The following is a 12,996-nucleotide window of genomic DNA, read 5'->3' as shown; positions in this document are numbered from 1 at the left end:
TCAAAGTACAGTGCTAAAAATGAGTTATGAATCTTATGCCAAAACATTCTTACTGAGAACCCAAACCAAATTACTAGCACGACTACATTAATATGAAGAATACTAAAGCCAGTTCATCAGCACTTGAGCAGTATCACAATCTCATGGCAAGGTTCTACATTAAACCCCAAAAAAAGCATGCAAGGAAATTCGAAAACATTACTACAAGTTTCTGAAACTTAGCAAAAATAAGCAACAAGTATGCAGCATATTACTTAGCTGATATTTTCCCCCTAAGTTAGCAACTGAAGCCTAACTTGTCACACAACTCCTTTAATGCAGCACCGTCATATCAAAGCTAAGCATTTCAATCCTAATGACTCATTCAATGCTTTCCACAAATCAAGGATTTTCATTCCGTCATATCAAACAAAGTAAAGTGCATATCACAAATATAAAACTAAAAGTCACCTTAAATTCATAACTTTCACGTTGTCTTTTAAACTCTTTCCAATCATCCTCGTCAATGCCCACATACAGATCCCATGGTGGGTCATCCACTACATTTTTTTTTTCTTTTTTTTGACAACGGGTCCTCCACTGCATCTTTCTCTTTCTCTTCACTTGTGAAGTCTTCTCGTGTCAATCTTGTTTTGAATTCTTTCCACCTTTTGTTGCAATCCTTAAGTACTGCTTCTTTCTTATCATCATCACACATGAACATTTTTTGTTTGTTTTAACTGATTTGTTAAGGAATTCATTTTAACAAAAAAAAAAATTGCATTTGTTAGAATTAATTTACATCTACATTTAAATTATTTACCTTAACAACAGTCCACAATTTTTCCTTAGTATCTTCTGCAACCTGACTCCAATCTGCAATGGTGATCTTTACCTTAGCACATGCCATATACCCGGTGTAGGCTGTGTATCTATTCTTGAACTCTCCGATCGCACAATTATGCTCATTTCATTGTAGAGGAAATGGTCCATCATCTTTTTCAATGATATACTTGGCTGTTGAAGGCCCTCTGGTGGTCTTTTGACTTGACTTTTTTGGATTCTCATTGTTAGCAGGAGAGCCATTGTCATTTTCAGAAGCCATACCAACAAACCTGACCATTATAGAGATTGTTAGAGAAGAAATATTAGCACATAGATATCAGTAGTATCTTTCACAAGAACGAGGTCACAAAATTCAGATCCTAAACCAAACATCTATTGAATCTGAAACAACAAACTAGAACATCAATTGTAACAAGCTCTAAATTGTAAATTGTAACAAGCTTTAAGTTCTTATTCCTAAATATCACAACTACCTTTCTCTCTTATTTCCTGTTCTTGCGTGAATCTGAAACAACAAACCAGAACATCAACTGCACCAAATAAAGTTAGAAGTGCAAGACAAGGAGACAACAACAACAACATGGCAGGAGGGAACGGCCTCACTTAGTGAAAACGGCCTTATGCCTCACTAATGCATTTTGTCTCTGTCAATTAGTTTTAATTGCTTTTGTCTCATATTTGAATTTTGTCTATAAAAGAGAAAGGGAGAGAAGAAGGAAAACATCTTGGAAGTAATTGGTGGGAGAGTGAGACCTCTTGAAAGTCTCTAAATTGTAACAAGCTTTAAGTTTTTATTCCTAAATATTACAACTACCTCTCTCTTATTTCCTGTTCTTGCGTGAATCTGAAACAACAAACCAGAACATCAACTGCACCAAACAAAAACAACAGTGCAACCTTACAACCTATCAAATCCCCTAGACACAACAGAAGACACCACTGCACCAGAACATCAACAGAAACAACAGTGCAACCTCACAACCTATCAAATCCCCTACGAAACAATAAAACAGGAAATTTCTGGTAACTCAGAGCAGGGAATTAAAATGGTAAAAACAGGCTGTTTCACATATGCAGATATGAAAAAAGTAACATTCAAATTAAGTTAAAACAGAAATTTTAAACTAAGCTTCAATATTCAATCACACCAATCAAACAAATATTAGCTGGTAACTGATAAGTATCGCAAAAACAACTAGCATAGAACAGAAAAACAAGCAACTACTTAATATAAAAAAATTGGCACCAAAATAACCAAACCAAAATTACAGCAGCCTTAGCCTTATCCCCTTCACCGACTTTCAGTTTTTTCAGTTATTTGTAGTCGAATCTGGGACAACCCATACACCTTCATTGTGATCACCTCGCAAATGATGATCTGTTGAATCGTCTACTTGCACGGGTGTGTTTTGAAACATAGAAAAAATAGGGATTTCATCAACTTGGTCATACTCATCTTCATTTGGTACAAGATCAGCAACTGCAACACCATGCTTTTTTCCTTGAATAACTACTGACTTTGAAGTGTCAGCCGGATCTATCATATAAAATACTTGCTTTGCTTGAGAGGCCATGATGAATGGCTCATCACAATGACCCGGTTTATTGAAATTCACGACCGTGTATCCCATGTCATCTATGTTCACACCTTTGCCTATATCCACCCAGTTGCACTTAAACACAGGCACCCTAAACTGAACGAAGTCAAGTTCAATGATATCCTCAATCATGCCATAATAGTTCATCTTGGCATGATGTGGATTATTATCCATGGCACTAGAAAAATGTAAAGCTGATGCCACTAAAGAAACACCACTATTCTGCGTAGTACTACTAGCATCCCTCCTCTTAGTGTTAAAACAATATCCATTTATATCATAACCTTCATAGGATACAACATTTGCATCTGGACCAAACGTTAACCATCTAATGTCTTCACTAACATCATTTGGTGTTTGTTTTAAATCACGATCCACTTTCTCTTGGAACCACCTGATGAAAGATCGATTGTGTTCGTCTCTCAAAAAATTTTCACCTCTGCCATGATATTCTTGCCTAATCAGATTCATATAGTCTGCCAAATATGGTTGCACCTCATCAACTTGTTGTAAGATGTAGAGGTAAGCTTGATCAACTATTTCACGACTTAAGTTTAGCACTTTACGACCAACTGTACCAATACCTTGTACTCTCTCCTTATTGTGACGAGGCTTTGGAAGTCCTAGTGTTTCTAACTATTCCAAATGCTCGATGCAATATCTAAGGACCTCATCAGTTAGATATCCCTCAACTATGATGCCTTCTGGACGAGATCGATTCCTCACATAACCTTTCAAATCACCCATATTGCGCTCAAACGGATACATGTACCTTAAATACACCGGCCCACAAAGTTTGACCTCTCTCACCAAATGAACAACCAGATGCACCATGATGTCGAAAAAGGAGGGCGGAAAATACATCTCAAGTTGACACAATGTGACAATGAGTTGTGATTGCAAAGAGTCTAATTTACCAGGATCAAGTACCCGCGAACATATAGCTTTGAAAAACAAACAAAGTCTGATTATAGCTTGTCGTACTTGTTTGGGTAAAATCGACCTAATTGCAATCGGCAATATCTCTTGCATTAAAGTATGACAATCATGAGACTTCAATCCAACTAATTTCAAATCTTTCAATGACACGAGGTTTCGAATGTTCGACGAATATCCAGATGGAACTTTCACATTATGTAAGGACTCGCATAATACTTTTTTCTCCTTCTTAGATAAAGTATAACAAGCTGGAGGTAGGTAATATCGCTTTCCCTTTTTTGTAGGTTTCAATTCAAGGCATATTCCCATCTTGACCATGTCATTTCTAGCCTTCTCTCCATCTTTAGTCTTCCCTGGCATGTTTAGAAGCGTTCCGATCAAACTATCAAATACATTTTTCTCAACATGCATCACATCAATACAATGCCTTACACTAAGATGTTCCCAATATGGCAAGATCCAAAACGCAGACCTCTTTTTATAACATGACTTGTCACCAAGAGACTTGTAGGGTTTGCCGAAAACATAATTGATGTCCTTTACACGTACATAAACTTGTTTCCCAGTAAGAGGCTTAGGAGGAGATCTATGTTCTGGTTCTCCATCAAAAGCCTTGCGAAGCCGACGATAAGGGTGATTGCGAGGTAGAAATACTCGTTGAAATGGGTATACAACCTTCTTGCTACTCTTCAATTGAACAACTTTGGTATCATCTTCACAAATAGGACAAGCTTTGTATCCCTTGACAACATGGCCAGATAAATTCCCATACGCAAGAAAGTCATTAATTGTGTAAAAGATCATAGCACGCAAAGTAAATGTTTCCTTACGATATTCATCATACACACGCTCACCTTCATCCCACAACTTCTTCAAATCCTCAATCAGTGGTGCCAAGTACACATCTATGTCATCTCCAGGTTGTTTAGGCCCAGATATCAAAATTGACAACATAATGTATTTGCGCTTCATGCACAACCAAGGTGGTAAATTGTAATTCACCAACAGAACTGGCCAAGTACTATGCTGACTACTCATGTTACCAAATGGGTTGATTCCATCTGTACATAAGCCTAGCCTTAAATTCCTTGTTTCACGACTAAAATTCGGAAAAGTAGTATCAATATGTTTTCATTGAGGGGAATCAGCAGCATGCCGAAGCATTCCATCTTTATTTCGCCCGTCTGCATGCCATGTCAAATTTTCTGCATCTTTAGCATTAGCGAACAAGCGTTTGAGCCTAGGCACTACAGGTAGGTACCACATTACCTTAGCAGGTTCATTGGTGTTTTCACCGTTGCTCTTCACCTTATATCGCAATGTCCCACAAGTTGGACATTCATGCAAATCATTATAATCCTTTCGATACAATACGCAATCATTAGGGCAAGCATGTATTTTCTCAGCATCCAAACCCATCGGACACAACATCTTCTTAGTCTCATAAGTAGAACTCGGAAGCGTGTTACCTTCGGGAAAAATATCTTTCAATTTTACCAGCAATTTTGAGTAATGATAATCAGTCCACCCGGCTTCCGCTTTCAGTTCAAATAATTCTAGTACACCTATTAATCGAGTATACTTACTGCACCCTGGATACAAAGGAGTCTCGGCATCAGTCAACAAAATTTCATAATCAGGTGGCCCCTCTGTGAGATTATCCTCCGTACCGTGCAACATCTCATCAAACACCTCATCAAGCACCTCATTTTCATTACCATGGTGAGTATTTAAGTCCTCTGCATGGTCTTCGTAGCTATGATTCTCAGTACCTGTTTCCCCTTCACCATGCCATATCCAATCAGTATAATTTTTGGAAACACCATTCCAAAAAATATGAGCTCGTAATTCATATTCTGTAGACACCTTACGCATGTTACCACAACTCTTACAAGGACAACATATTTTTTCTCCTTCCTTTTTATGTGTAAGTACAATACGAATGAACTCCTCAACCCCTTGACGAAACTCAGGGGTAGTACGCTTATGTGAAATCCAACTTTTGTCCATATCTAACCAATGAATATGTCATATATATTAATTTCAACTATGTATACACGTGTACTAACTCAAATAAAGTCATGCATTGTAATCTTTTTAATTGGAAATAACACTTGTAATATCACAACATATAAAACGCCACTCTCCAAATTGTCCACAAGGCCTAAAATATCGCCCTTATGTCAAATATTAGACTATCTCTCCGGTATCAATTAGAAATCGGTGTTGACAATATTAGCCTACAACTAGGACAATCCTTTACTAAGTATTCATATAATCTCATCAATTCACCTTTCAACAAATTAATAAATCCAATGTATACCTCCCTTGATTCCAAATTAAACATTGATCTTAATAAAAAAACAACTTAGTAATATTTAATTATTCACATAATCTATCAATTAATAATTCTATATGCACATGCTTGAAAGTTGAAACTTAATTCACAATTCTTTTTCATACTAGCTCCTGTGATACAATATTATAACCAAATTATTTCAACTCCAAACCAAAATCATATCCCACTCCAACTAAAAGTCACCAACAGAACTTCACTCCCATAAACGTTCCTTCCCCCTCCCCCCACATATGAATTGAATATTTTTTGATTAAATAAACGTCCAATTTAAACCCCCCTAATGGCAGTGTATGAACCTGCTTCCTGTTCTATTTTAATCCATGCCCTAATTAATAAAAAAAAAACCCCCAATTTAATCAAATGAATTCAATAACTTTTAAAACATATGAATTCAACAATCCACAAAAAAATTACCATTCTGATAAACGACCAAAAGTAATAACATAAACACAAATAACTGAGATTTCTAAGATTAATACTTCAAATAAAAAAAATGCCCAATTAATCATATGAATTCAATAACTTTCACAACATATGAATTCAATAATCCAAAAAAAAAACGCAATATCTTACCTTTCTATGCTGTGTTTGGGCAATGATGAACCAAAGGATGACTGCGCGCGAATTGGGCGATGATGGATTGGGTGATGATGAATTTCCCTTGCTTCAGTACCTGATCTTGAGAGACGCACGGTGAGAAAGATTAGGCGAATTGAATTGGGCGAATTGGATTGGGCGAATAGGGATTGCTTTAGAACTGAATTGTGAGAAGATTGTGAGAGTTGGTTATTTTTTCACGGAATACAGAGGAGTAGTGCAGGTCGTGCTCCACTGCTCCGCTCACCTCTTTCCTAATATATTTTTTTTTTCGATGAAAAGTGTTTCCCGTTTTTTTGGAACCTTTTAGTTTTTATTTTTTGGAAATTTTAGGAAATTATTCCTCCAAAAGATTTGGAAAGGGTATTTTTATTTTTTTTCATGTGATTGTTGAAAGTTGGATCATAATTTCTACATTATTTAATTTTTCTTTTATAATAAGGAGAGATATAATATGTATATTTTATTTTTTAGATTAGGTTTTCGGGTTTAATCTCGAGATTTTATTTATTTAATTGATTTTTCTAATTGTAAGGTACGCTTAAATTCTAATATAGTGTTGCTTGTTTCATTATTTCGTTTTAATAACAGACGGCATATATTAAAAATTTGTAGCTCTTCAACTTTTAAGAATTGAAAAAAATTGAAATTAAATAAAATTAAGGAGGGAAAGGTGTCGCCTGTTATATGTGCGACACCAAAACTTTTAGAGTCGCATTTTATATCTACGGCGACACTAAACGTTTTCGTTTGGTTTTTAAAAAAACAGAATAGGTGTCGCCTGTTATTAATTGTCGACTCCAAAACTTTTAGAGTGTCGTTTTAAAACGCAGCGGACACTAAAAGTATTTAAATAAAATAAAAAAAAATAAAATGAATATTAAGAAGAAATAGGTGTCGCCTCAAATTAATGTGCGACACCAAAACTTTTAGAGTCCCATTTTAAAACGCAGGCGACACACTAGCCTCTTTGAAATATCTGCTAGCAACATTCTGTGTCGCCTGTTTTATAAAATGGGACTCTAAATGTTTTGGTGTCGCACATTAATTTGAGGCGACACTAAAAGGGCGACTTATAAAGGTGTTTTTGTAGTAGTGAGCTAAAGCTCTGATTACTTGATCCTTCTTTACTCGCATCGTGTTGGGAGGATTAGTTCAGTTCTTTTGATTAGGACACTGAGACAACTCCACATTTCGAGTCTATTGTTAAAAGATTTATGGTTGATGTTTTTAAGTGAGCAATGAAAAGTGCTCTTTATATTCTTTTCAGTTCCTTCATAATTAGTTATTTTTTTTCACCTCAAACAGTTGGTTTACATTTTACATTGATTCAATAAGTTTCATAATGAAACTACTGCAGCCTGCAGAAAGTATGGACCGTGGGTTGCAAGGAATCCTACTCCTGTTCCGTGCTCCTCAATTGCTTTAGTTCTTATTCTTTGCTTGGGTTCACTATGTTTCTAGGTCGAGACTCGACCTGAGAAGGTCTGTTAGCATCCGGTTCTCCCCTTTACATCAATTGTACAGGATCACAAATGTTAAATTCTGGACTAGTTTGTCAAGGAACATGAATAGATGCAAAAGCTTCGTACTCCACATCAACGAAAGCTTTGTATCTCTCATGCTCAGGACATAGGGACTCTGCTTAGTAGAAATTGAAGACAAAATAAAGGATCTGGCCTTAATTATTAAATGTTGTAGTGTAACATAATGGTGTAGAATTATGTGAATTTTTGTGATACTTAGCATTCATGTTTGCAAACTGAAATTGAGTGGTTCACTATTTTCAGGTTATATACTAAAAGATATTCATGGAATCATGTGGTTGTAGTGCGTTCTCTTAAAGCCTAAAACCAATTTTGATCATGTACTGCTACGCTTCACATGTTATGTGTTTCTATACTGCTGCGCTGCATTCTGATCTGCTCTTATTCCTCTTTTCTGATCTGTACTGATGCTTACTGATATTCATCGATGTTTTACTGATCTGCACGGCTGCTGCATACTTCTCTGCATGCTGATCTACACGGGTGCTTCATCATTAAGGTGGTTAAGTATTAAGGTGTTTGTTCTCATCCCAAATTTGATCCTCATATTTTCATAATTAGGAGTTCAACCATGAAGATTTTGCATAGCTAACTACTTTCATTATTTTGATTAACCAGGCTATGCTTTCGGGAGTACGAAGTATTGTAGAGGCTGTTGTTGAATTGCTAAAGGATATATTTCCTCTTTCTATTGACAATACAAGAAACTGGCAATAGGCAATCAAATATGATTCTCACAAAAATCCTGAAGGTGGAAAAGATTTTTCACAGTCAAGAAAGCTTATGAACGCTTCCAGCGTGCAGGTACTTCTTGAATATATTTTTTTAATCTACTACACATATGATGATCATATTGCCTTTTCAACTGGTTTTCTTAAGTTCATTAGTAGAGAGTTAGGAGCTAAATAAGCCAATTTAGTCAAAATATGAACTATAATGAACTAACAAGCCTTAAATGTGCATAACTTTACCAAAATGGATGAAAATAGGCCTTTGAAACATAAAACTAAGTTTAATAAATATGTAAATGGTTTAAAATACTCATTTAGGTTAATTAGTTGAAAGTTGGGAGCGAAATAAGCCATTTTTGTCAAAATGTGACCGATAATGAACTAACGAAGCTTAAATGTGCATAACTTCACCAAAATGGGTGAGAATGAGTCTTTGAAACATAAAACTAAGTGTATTAAATATGGGAAGACTTTAAAATACTTATTTAAGTTCATTTGTCGAAAGTTGGGACCGAAATATGCCATTTTAGTCAGAATGTGATCGGTAATGATTAAACGAGTCTTATATGTACATAACTTGACCTAAGTAGTGAGAATGAGTATTCGAAACATTAAAATAAGTATATTAAACATGTATATGGTTTAAAACACTCATTTAGGTTCATTAGTTCAAAGTTGGTATCGAAATAAGCTATTTTAGTGAAAATGTGACCAATAATGATCAAATAAATCTTAAATGTGCATAAGTTGACCAAAATGAGTGATAACGAGTCTTAGAAACATTTCGAAGTGTATTAAATATTTAATTGGTTTAAAATATTTGTTTAAGTTCATTAGTTGAGAGTTAGGAGCTAAATAAGCCAATTAAGTCAAAATATGAACTATAATGAACTAACGAGCCTTAAATGTGCATAACTTCACCAAAATGGATGAGAATGAGTCTTTGAAACATAATAATAAGTGTAATAAACATGTAAATAGTTTAAAATACTCATTTAGGTTAATTAGTTGAAAGTTGGGAGCGAAATAAGCCATTTTTGTCGAAATGTGACCTATAATGAACAAACAATCCTTATATGTGAATAATTTGACCTAAATGGGGGATAATTAGTCTTCGAAACATAAAACTAAGTGTATTAAACGTGGAAAGACTTTAAAATACTTAATTAAGTTCATTATTCGAAAGTTGGGATTGAAATATGTCATTTTAGTCAAAATATGACCGGTAATGATCAAACGAGTCTTATATGTACATAACTTGACCTAAGTAGTAAGAATTAGTCTTTGAAACATTCAAATAAGTATATTAAACATGTAAAGGGTTTAAAACACTCATTTAGGTTCATTAGTTGAAAGTTGGGATCGAAATATGCCATTTTAGTGAAAATGTGACTAATAATGATCAAATGAGCCTTAAATGTGCATAAGTTGACAAAAATTAGTGATAACGAGTCTTAGAAACATTTCTAAGTGTATTAAATATGTAAATGGTTTAAAATATTTATTTAAGTTCATTAGTTGAGAGTTAGGGGCAAAATAAGCCAATTTAGTCAAAATATGAACTATAATGAACTAGCGAGCCTTAAATGTGTATAACTTCACCAAAATAGATGAACGTGAGTTTTTGGAACATAAAACTAAGTGTAATAAATATGTAAATGGTTTAAAATACTCATTTAGGTTAATTAGTTGAAAGTTGGGAGCGAAATAAGCCATTTTTGTCGAAATGTGACCTATAATGATTAAACAACCCTTATATGTGCATAACTTGACCTAAATGGGTGATAACGAGTCTTTGAAACATAAAACTAAGTGTATTAAACATGGAAAGACTTTAAAATACTTATTTAAGTTCATTAGTCGAATGTTGGGGCCGAAATAAGCCATTTTAGTGAAAATGTGACCGATAATGATTAAACGAGTCTTATATGTACATAACTTGACCTATGTAGTGAGAATGAGTCTTTGGAACATTAAAATAAGTATATTAAACATGTAAAGGGTTCAAAACACTCATTTAGGTTCATTAGTTGAAAGTTGAGATCGAAATAAGCAATGATAGTGAAAATGTGACCAATAATGATCAAATGAGTCTTAAATGTGCACAAGTTGACAGCAACTCTTAGAAACATTGCTAGTAAATATGTAAATGGTTTAAAATATTTATTTAAGTTCATTAGTTGAGTGTTAGGAGCTAAATAAGCCAATTTAGTCAAAATATTAACTATAACGAACTAACGAGCCTTAAATTTGCACAACTTTAGCAAAATGGATGAGAATGGGTCTTTGAAACATAAAACTAAGTGTAATAAACATGTAAATGGTTTAAAATACTCATTTAGGTTAATTAGTTGAAAGTTGGGAGCGAAATACGCCATTTTTGTCGAAATGTGACCTATAATGATCAAAGAATCCTTATATGTGCATAACTTGACCTAAATGGGTGATAATGAGTCTTTGAAACATAAACCTAAGTGTATTAAACATGGAAAGACTTTAAAATACTCGTTTAAGTTCATTAGTTGAAAGTTGGGCCCGAAATTAGCCATTTTAGTCAAAATGTGACCGATAATGAACTAACGAGGCTTAAATGTGCATAACTTCACCAAAATGGGTGAGAATGAGTCTTTGAAACATAAAACTAAGTGTATTAAATATGGGAAGACTTTAAAATACTCATTTAAGTTAATTAGTTGAAAGTTGGGACCGAAATTAGCCATTTTAGTTAAAATGAGTCCGATAATGAACTAACGAAGTTTAAATGTGCATAACTTCACCAAAATGGGTGAGAATGAGTCTTTGAAACATAAAACTAAGTTTATTAAACATGGAAGGACTTTAAAATATTTATTTAAGTTCATTAGGTGAAAGTTGGGACCGAAATTAACCAATTTTATTATTATACGGTTCATTATTTCTTTGTTATGAACAAATTAAGTCTTAATTTATTGTACGATTCAATATTTATAATATAAGTTAAGTGTATTTATATGTTTTGATTGGTCGATCTTTTTAAGGTATTCAATAATCAAAGGGAGCGGCCTTTCACCTTTTAGGAGATAGATGAAGTTCGAGAAATGTTAGCAAACTTCATTACCAGTTATTGTCTTTGATATTTTCTTGTACTGAATCTTAAATTATGGATGCTAGCTAGTTTTTCATATGATTGTAATGTAATCGACTTTTATATGTACAATTGTATACTATTTAATTTAATTATCTATATAATTGGATACTTTTTATATGACGTATGGAGGTTAATTAGAGGCGTGGTCCAATTGTAATATGTAGCAGGGAAATCGGTTATACAACAAATCTAGATCAAGTGCGGCTCATTTATAGGCCAAGTGCGGCTCATTTATATATCAAGTGCGGCTCATTTTTATGCTTGCTGCCCATTTCTATGTCAAGTGCGGGCTCATTTTCTAATTTGGCAGAACCAAATATGTCAAGTGCGGGTTCATTTTCAATATTGGCAGCACCAATTATGTCAAGTGCGGGCTCATTTTCAAAATTGGCAGCACCAAATATATCAAGTGCGGGCTCATATTCTAAAATTGGCAGCACAAAATATGTCAAGTGCGGGCAAATTTTCCAAATTGGCAGCACTTGAAACATTAAGTGCTGCCAATATTTTGGCAGCACTTGAGAAACATCAAGTGCGGGCAGGCCATGTGCTGCACATGTAAAAGCCCGCACTAAACCCCTTAAAATGAGCCCGCACTTGAAGTTTTTTCCTCTAGTGATGAGTCGCTTGGTTTTTCACCATGACTACGTTTGCTAGCCGTTCCGGGTAATCGCATGGCTCTATTAAATCTGCCGCCAGAACTTTGTCCACCTCTTCTTGTATTGCTGCCATTTTTTCTGTGGAGAAATTTTGCTTCTTTTGCCTTACCAGCCTTACTTTTATGTCTGCTTTCAGGCGATGAACTATGACATTAGGATCGATACCGACATCTCATCCGCCTAGAAGGTAAAGACATTAGCATGCTCCCTTAATAAACCTATAAGGTTGACCCTCGTGTCAACCTCCATTTCTGTGCCTATTAGATTGTTCTTCCTTGTTGGCCCACTTCTAACTCTATTTCCTCGGTTAGACCATCTGCTGACGGTTTAGGTGTTGTTGAAGGTCTTTCATCAAAATGTTCCATGTTAAGGTCAGCTCACCCTCTTTTTGCGTTGGCCTCTCTTGCCAGGTTTACCTCAGGTGCTATCTTGTCTGGTGTTTTTAGTTCCATTAAATAGCAATATCTCCCCCCCTCTTGACTTCCCCTTATCTTTGTCGGCCTTTCCAGATTCTACATGTATATCGTTCTTAGGTTGTATGTTGATACTATTGCTTGTGCATCGTGTATGAAAGGACGACTAATGATCACATTGTATGATGTCGGCACTTTGAT

The 12,996-nt window shown here is 34.9% G+C and overlaps 1 protein-coding gene and 1 long non-coding RNA gene across 2 annotated transcripts; one reads left to right on the top strand and one right to left on the bottom strand.

Annotated features, from left to right (window-relative positions):
• Positions 1–4,493: 4,493 nt before the first annotated feature.
• On the bottom strand, positions 4,494–5,372 carry LOC110800028 (uncharacterized). The gene has a single exon (XM_022005317.2). It carries the CDS (start codon positions 5,370–5,372, stop codon positions 4,494–4,496), a length of 879 nt encoding a protein of 292 aa, XP_021861009.2.
• A 2,845-nt stretch (positions 5,373–8,217) lies between these two features.
• Positions 8,218–11,746, top strand: LOC130460719 (uncharacterized). The gene is made up of 3 exons (XR_008920797.1): positions 8,218–8,380; positions 8,484–8,669; positions 11,614–11,746. It is a non-coding gene; the product is annotated as an uncharacterized lncRNA (long non-coding RNA).
• Positions 11,747–12,996: the final 1,250 nt, after the last annotated feature.

This window comes from Spinacia oleracea, chromosome 5 (genome assembly GCF_020520425.1).
Source record: "Spinacia oleracea cultivar Varoflay chromosome 5, BTI_SOV_V1, whole genome shotgun sequence".
In the NCBI taxonomy this organism is placed as follows: Eukaryota; Viridiplantae; Streptophyta; class Magnoliopsida; order Caryophyllales; family Amaranthaceae; genus Spinacia; species Spinacia oleracea.
The sequence above is the reverse complement of the archived record's forward strand: the minus strand, read 5'-3'. Positions and strand labels throughout refer to the sequence as shown.

Excerpts from the sequence above, each read along its gene's own strand:
- LOC110800028 (XM_022005317.2), bottom strand. The coding sequence starts at position 5,372 with ATGGACAAAAGTTGGATTTCACATAAGCGTACTACCCCTGAGTTTCGT.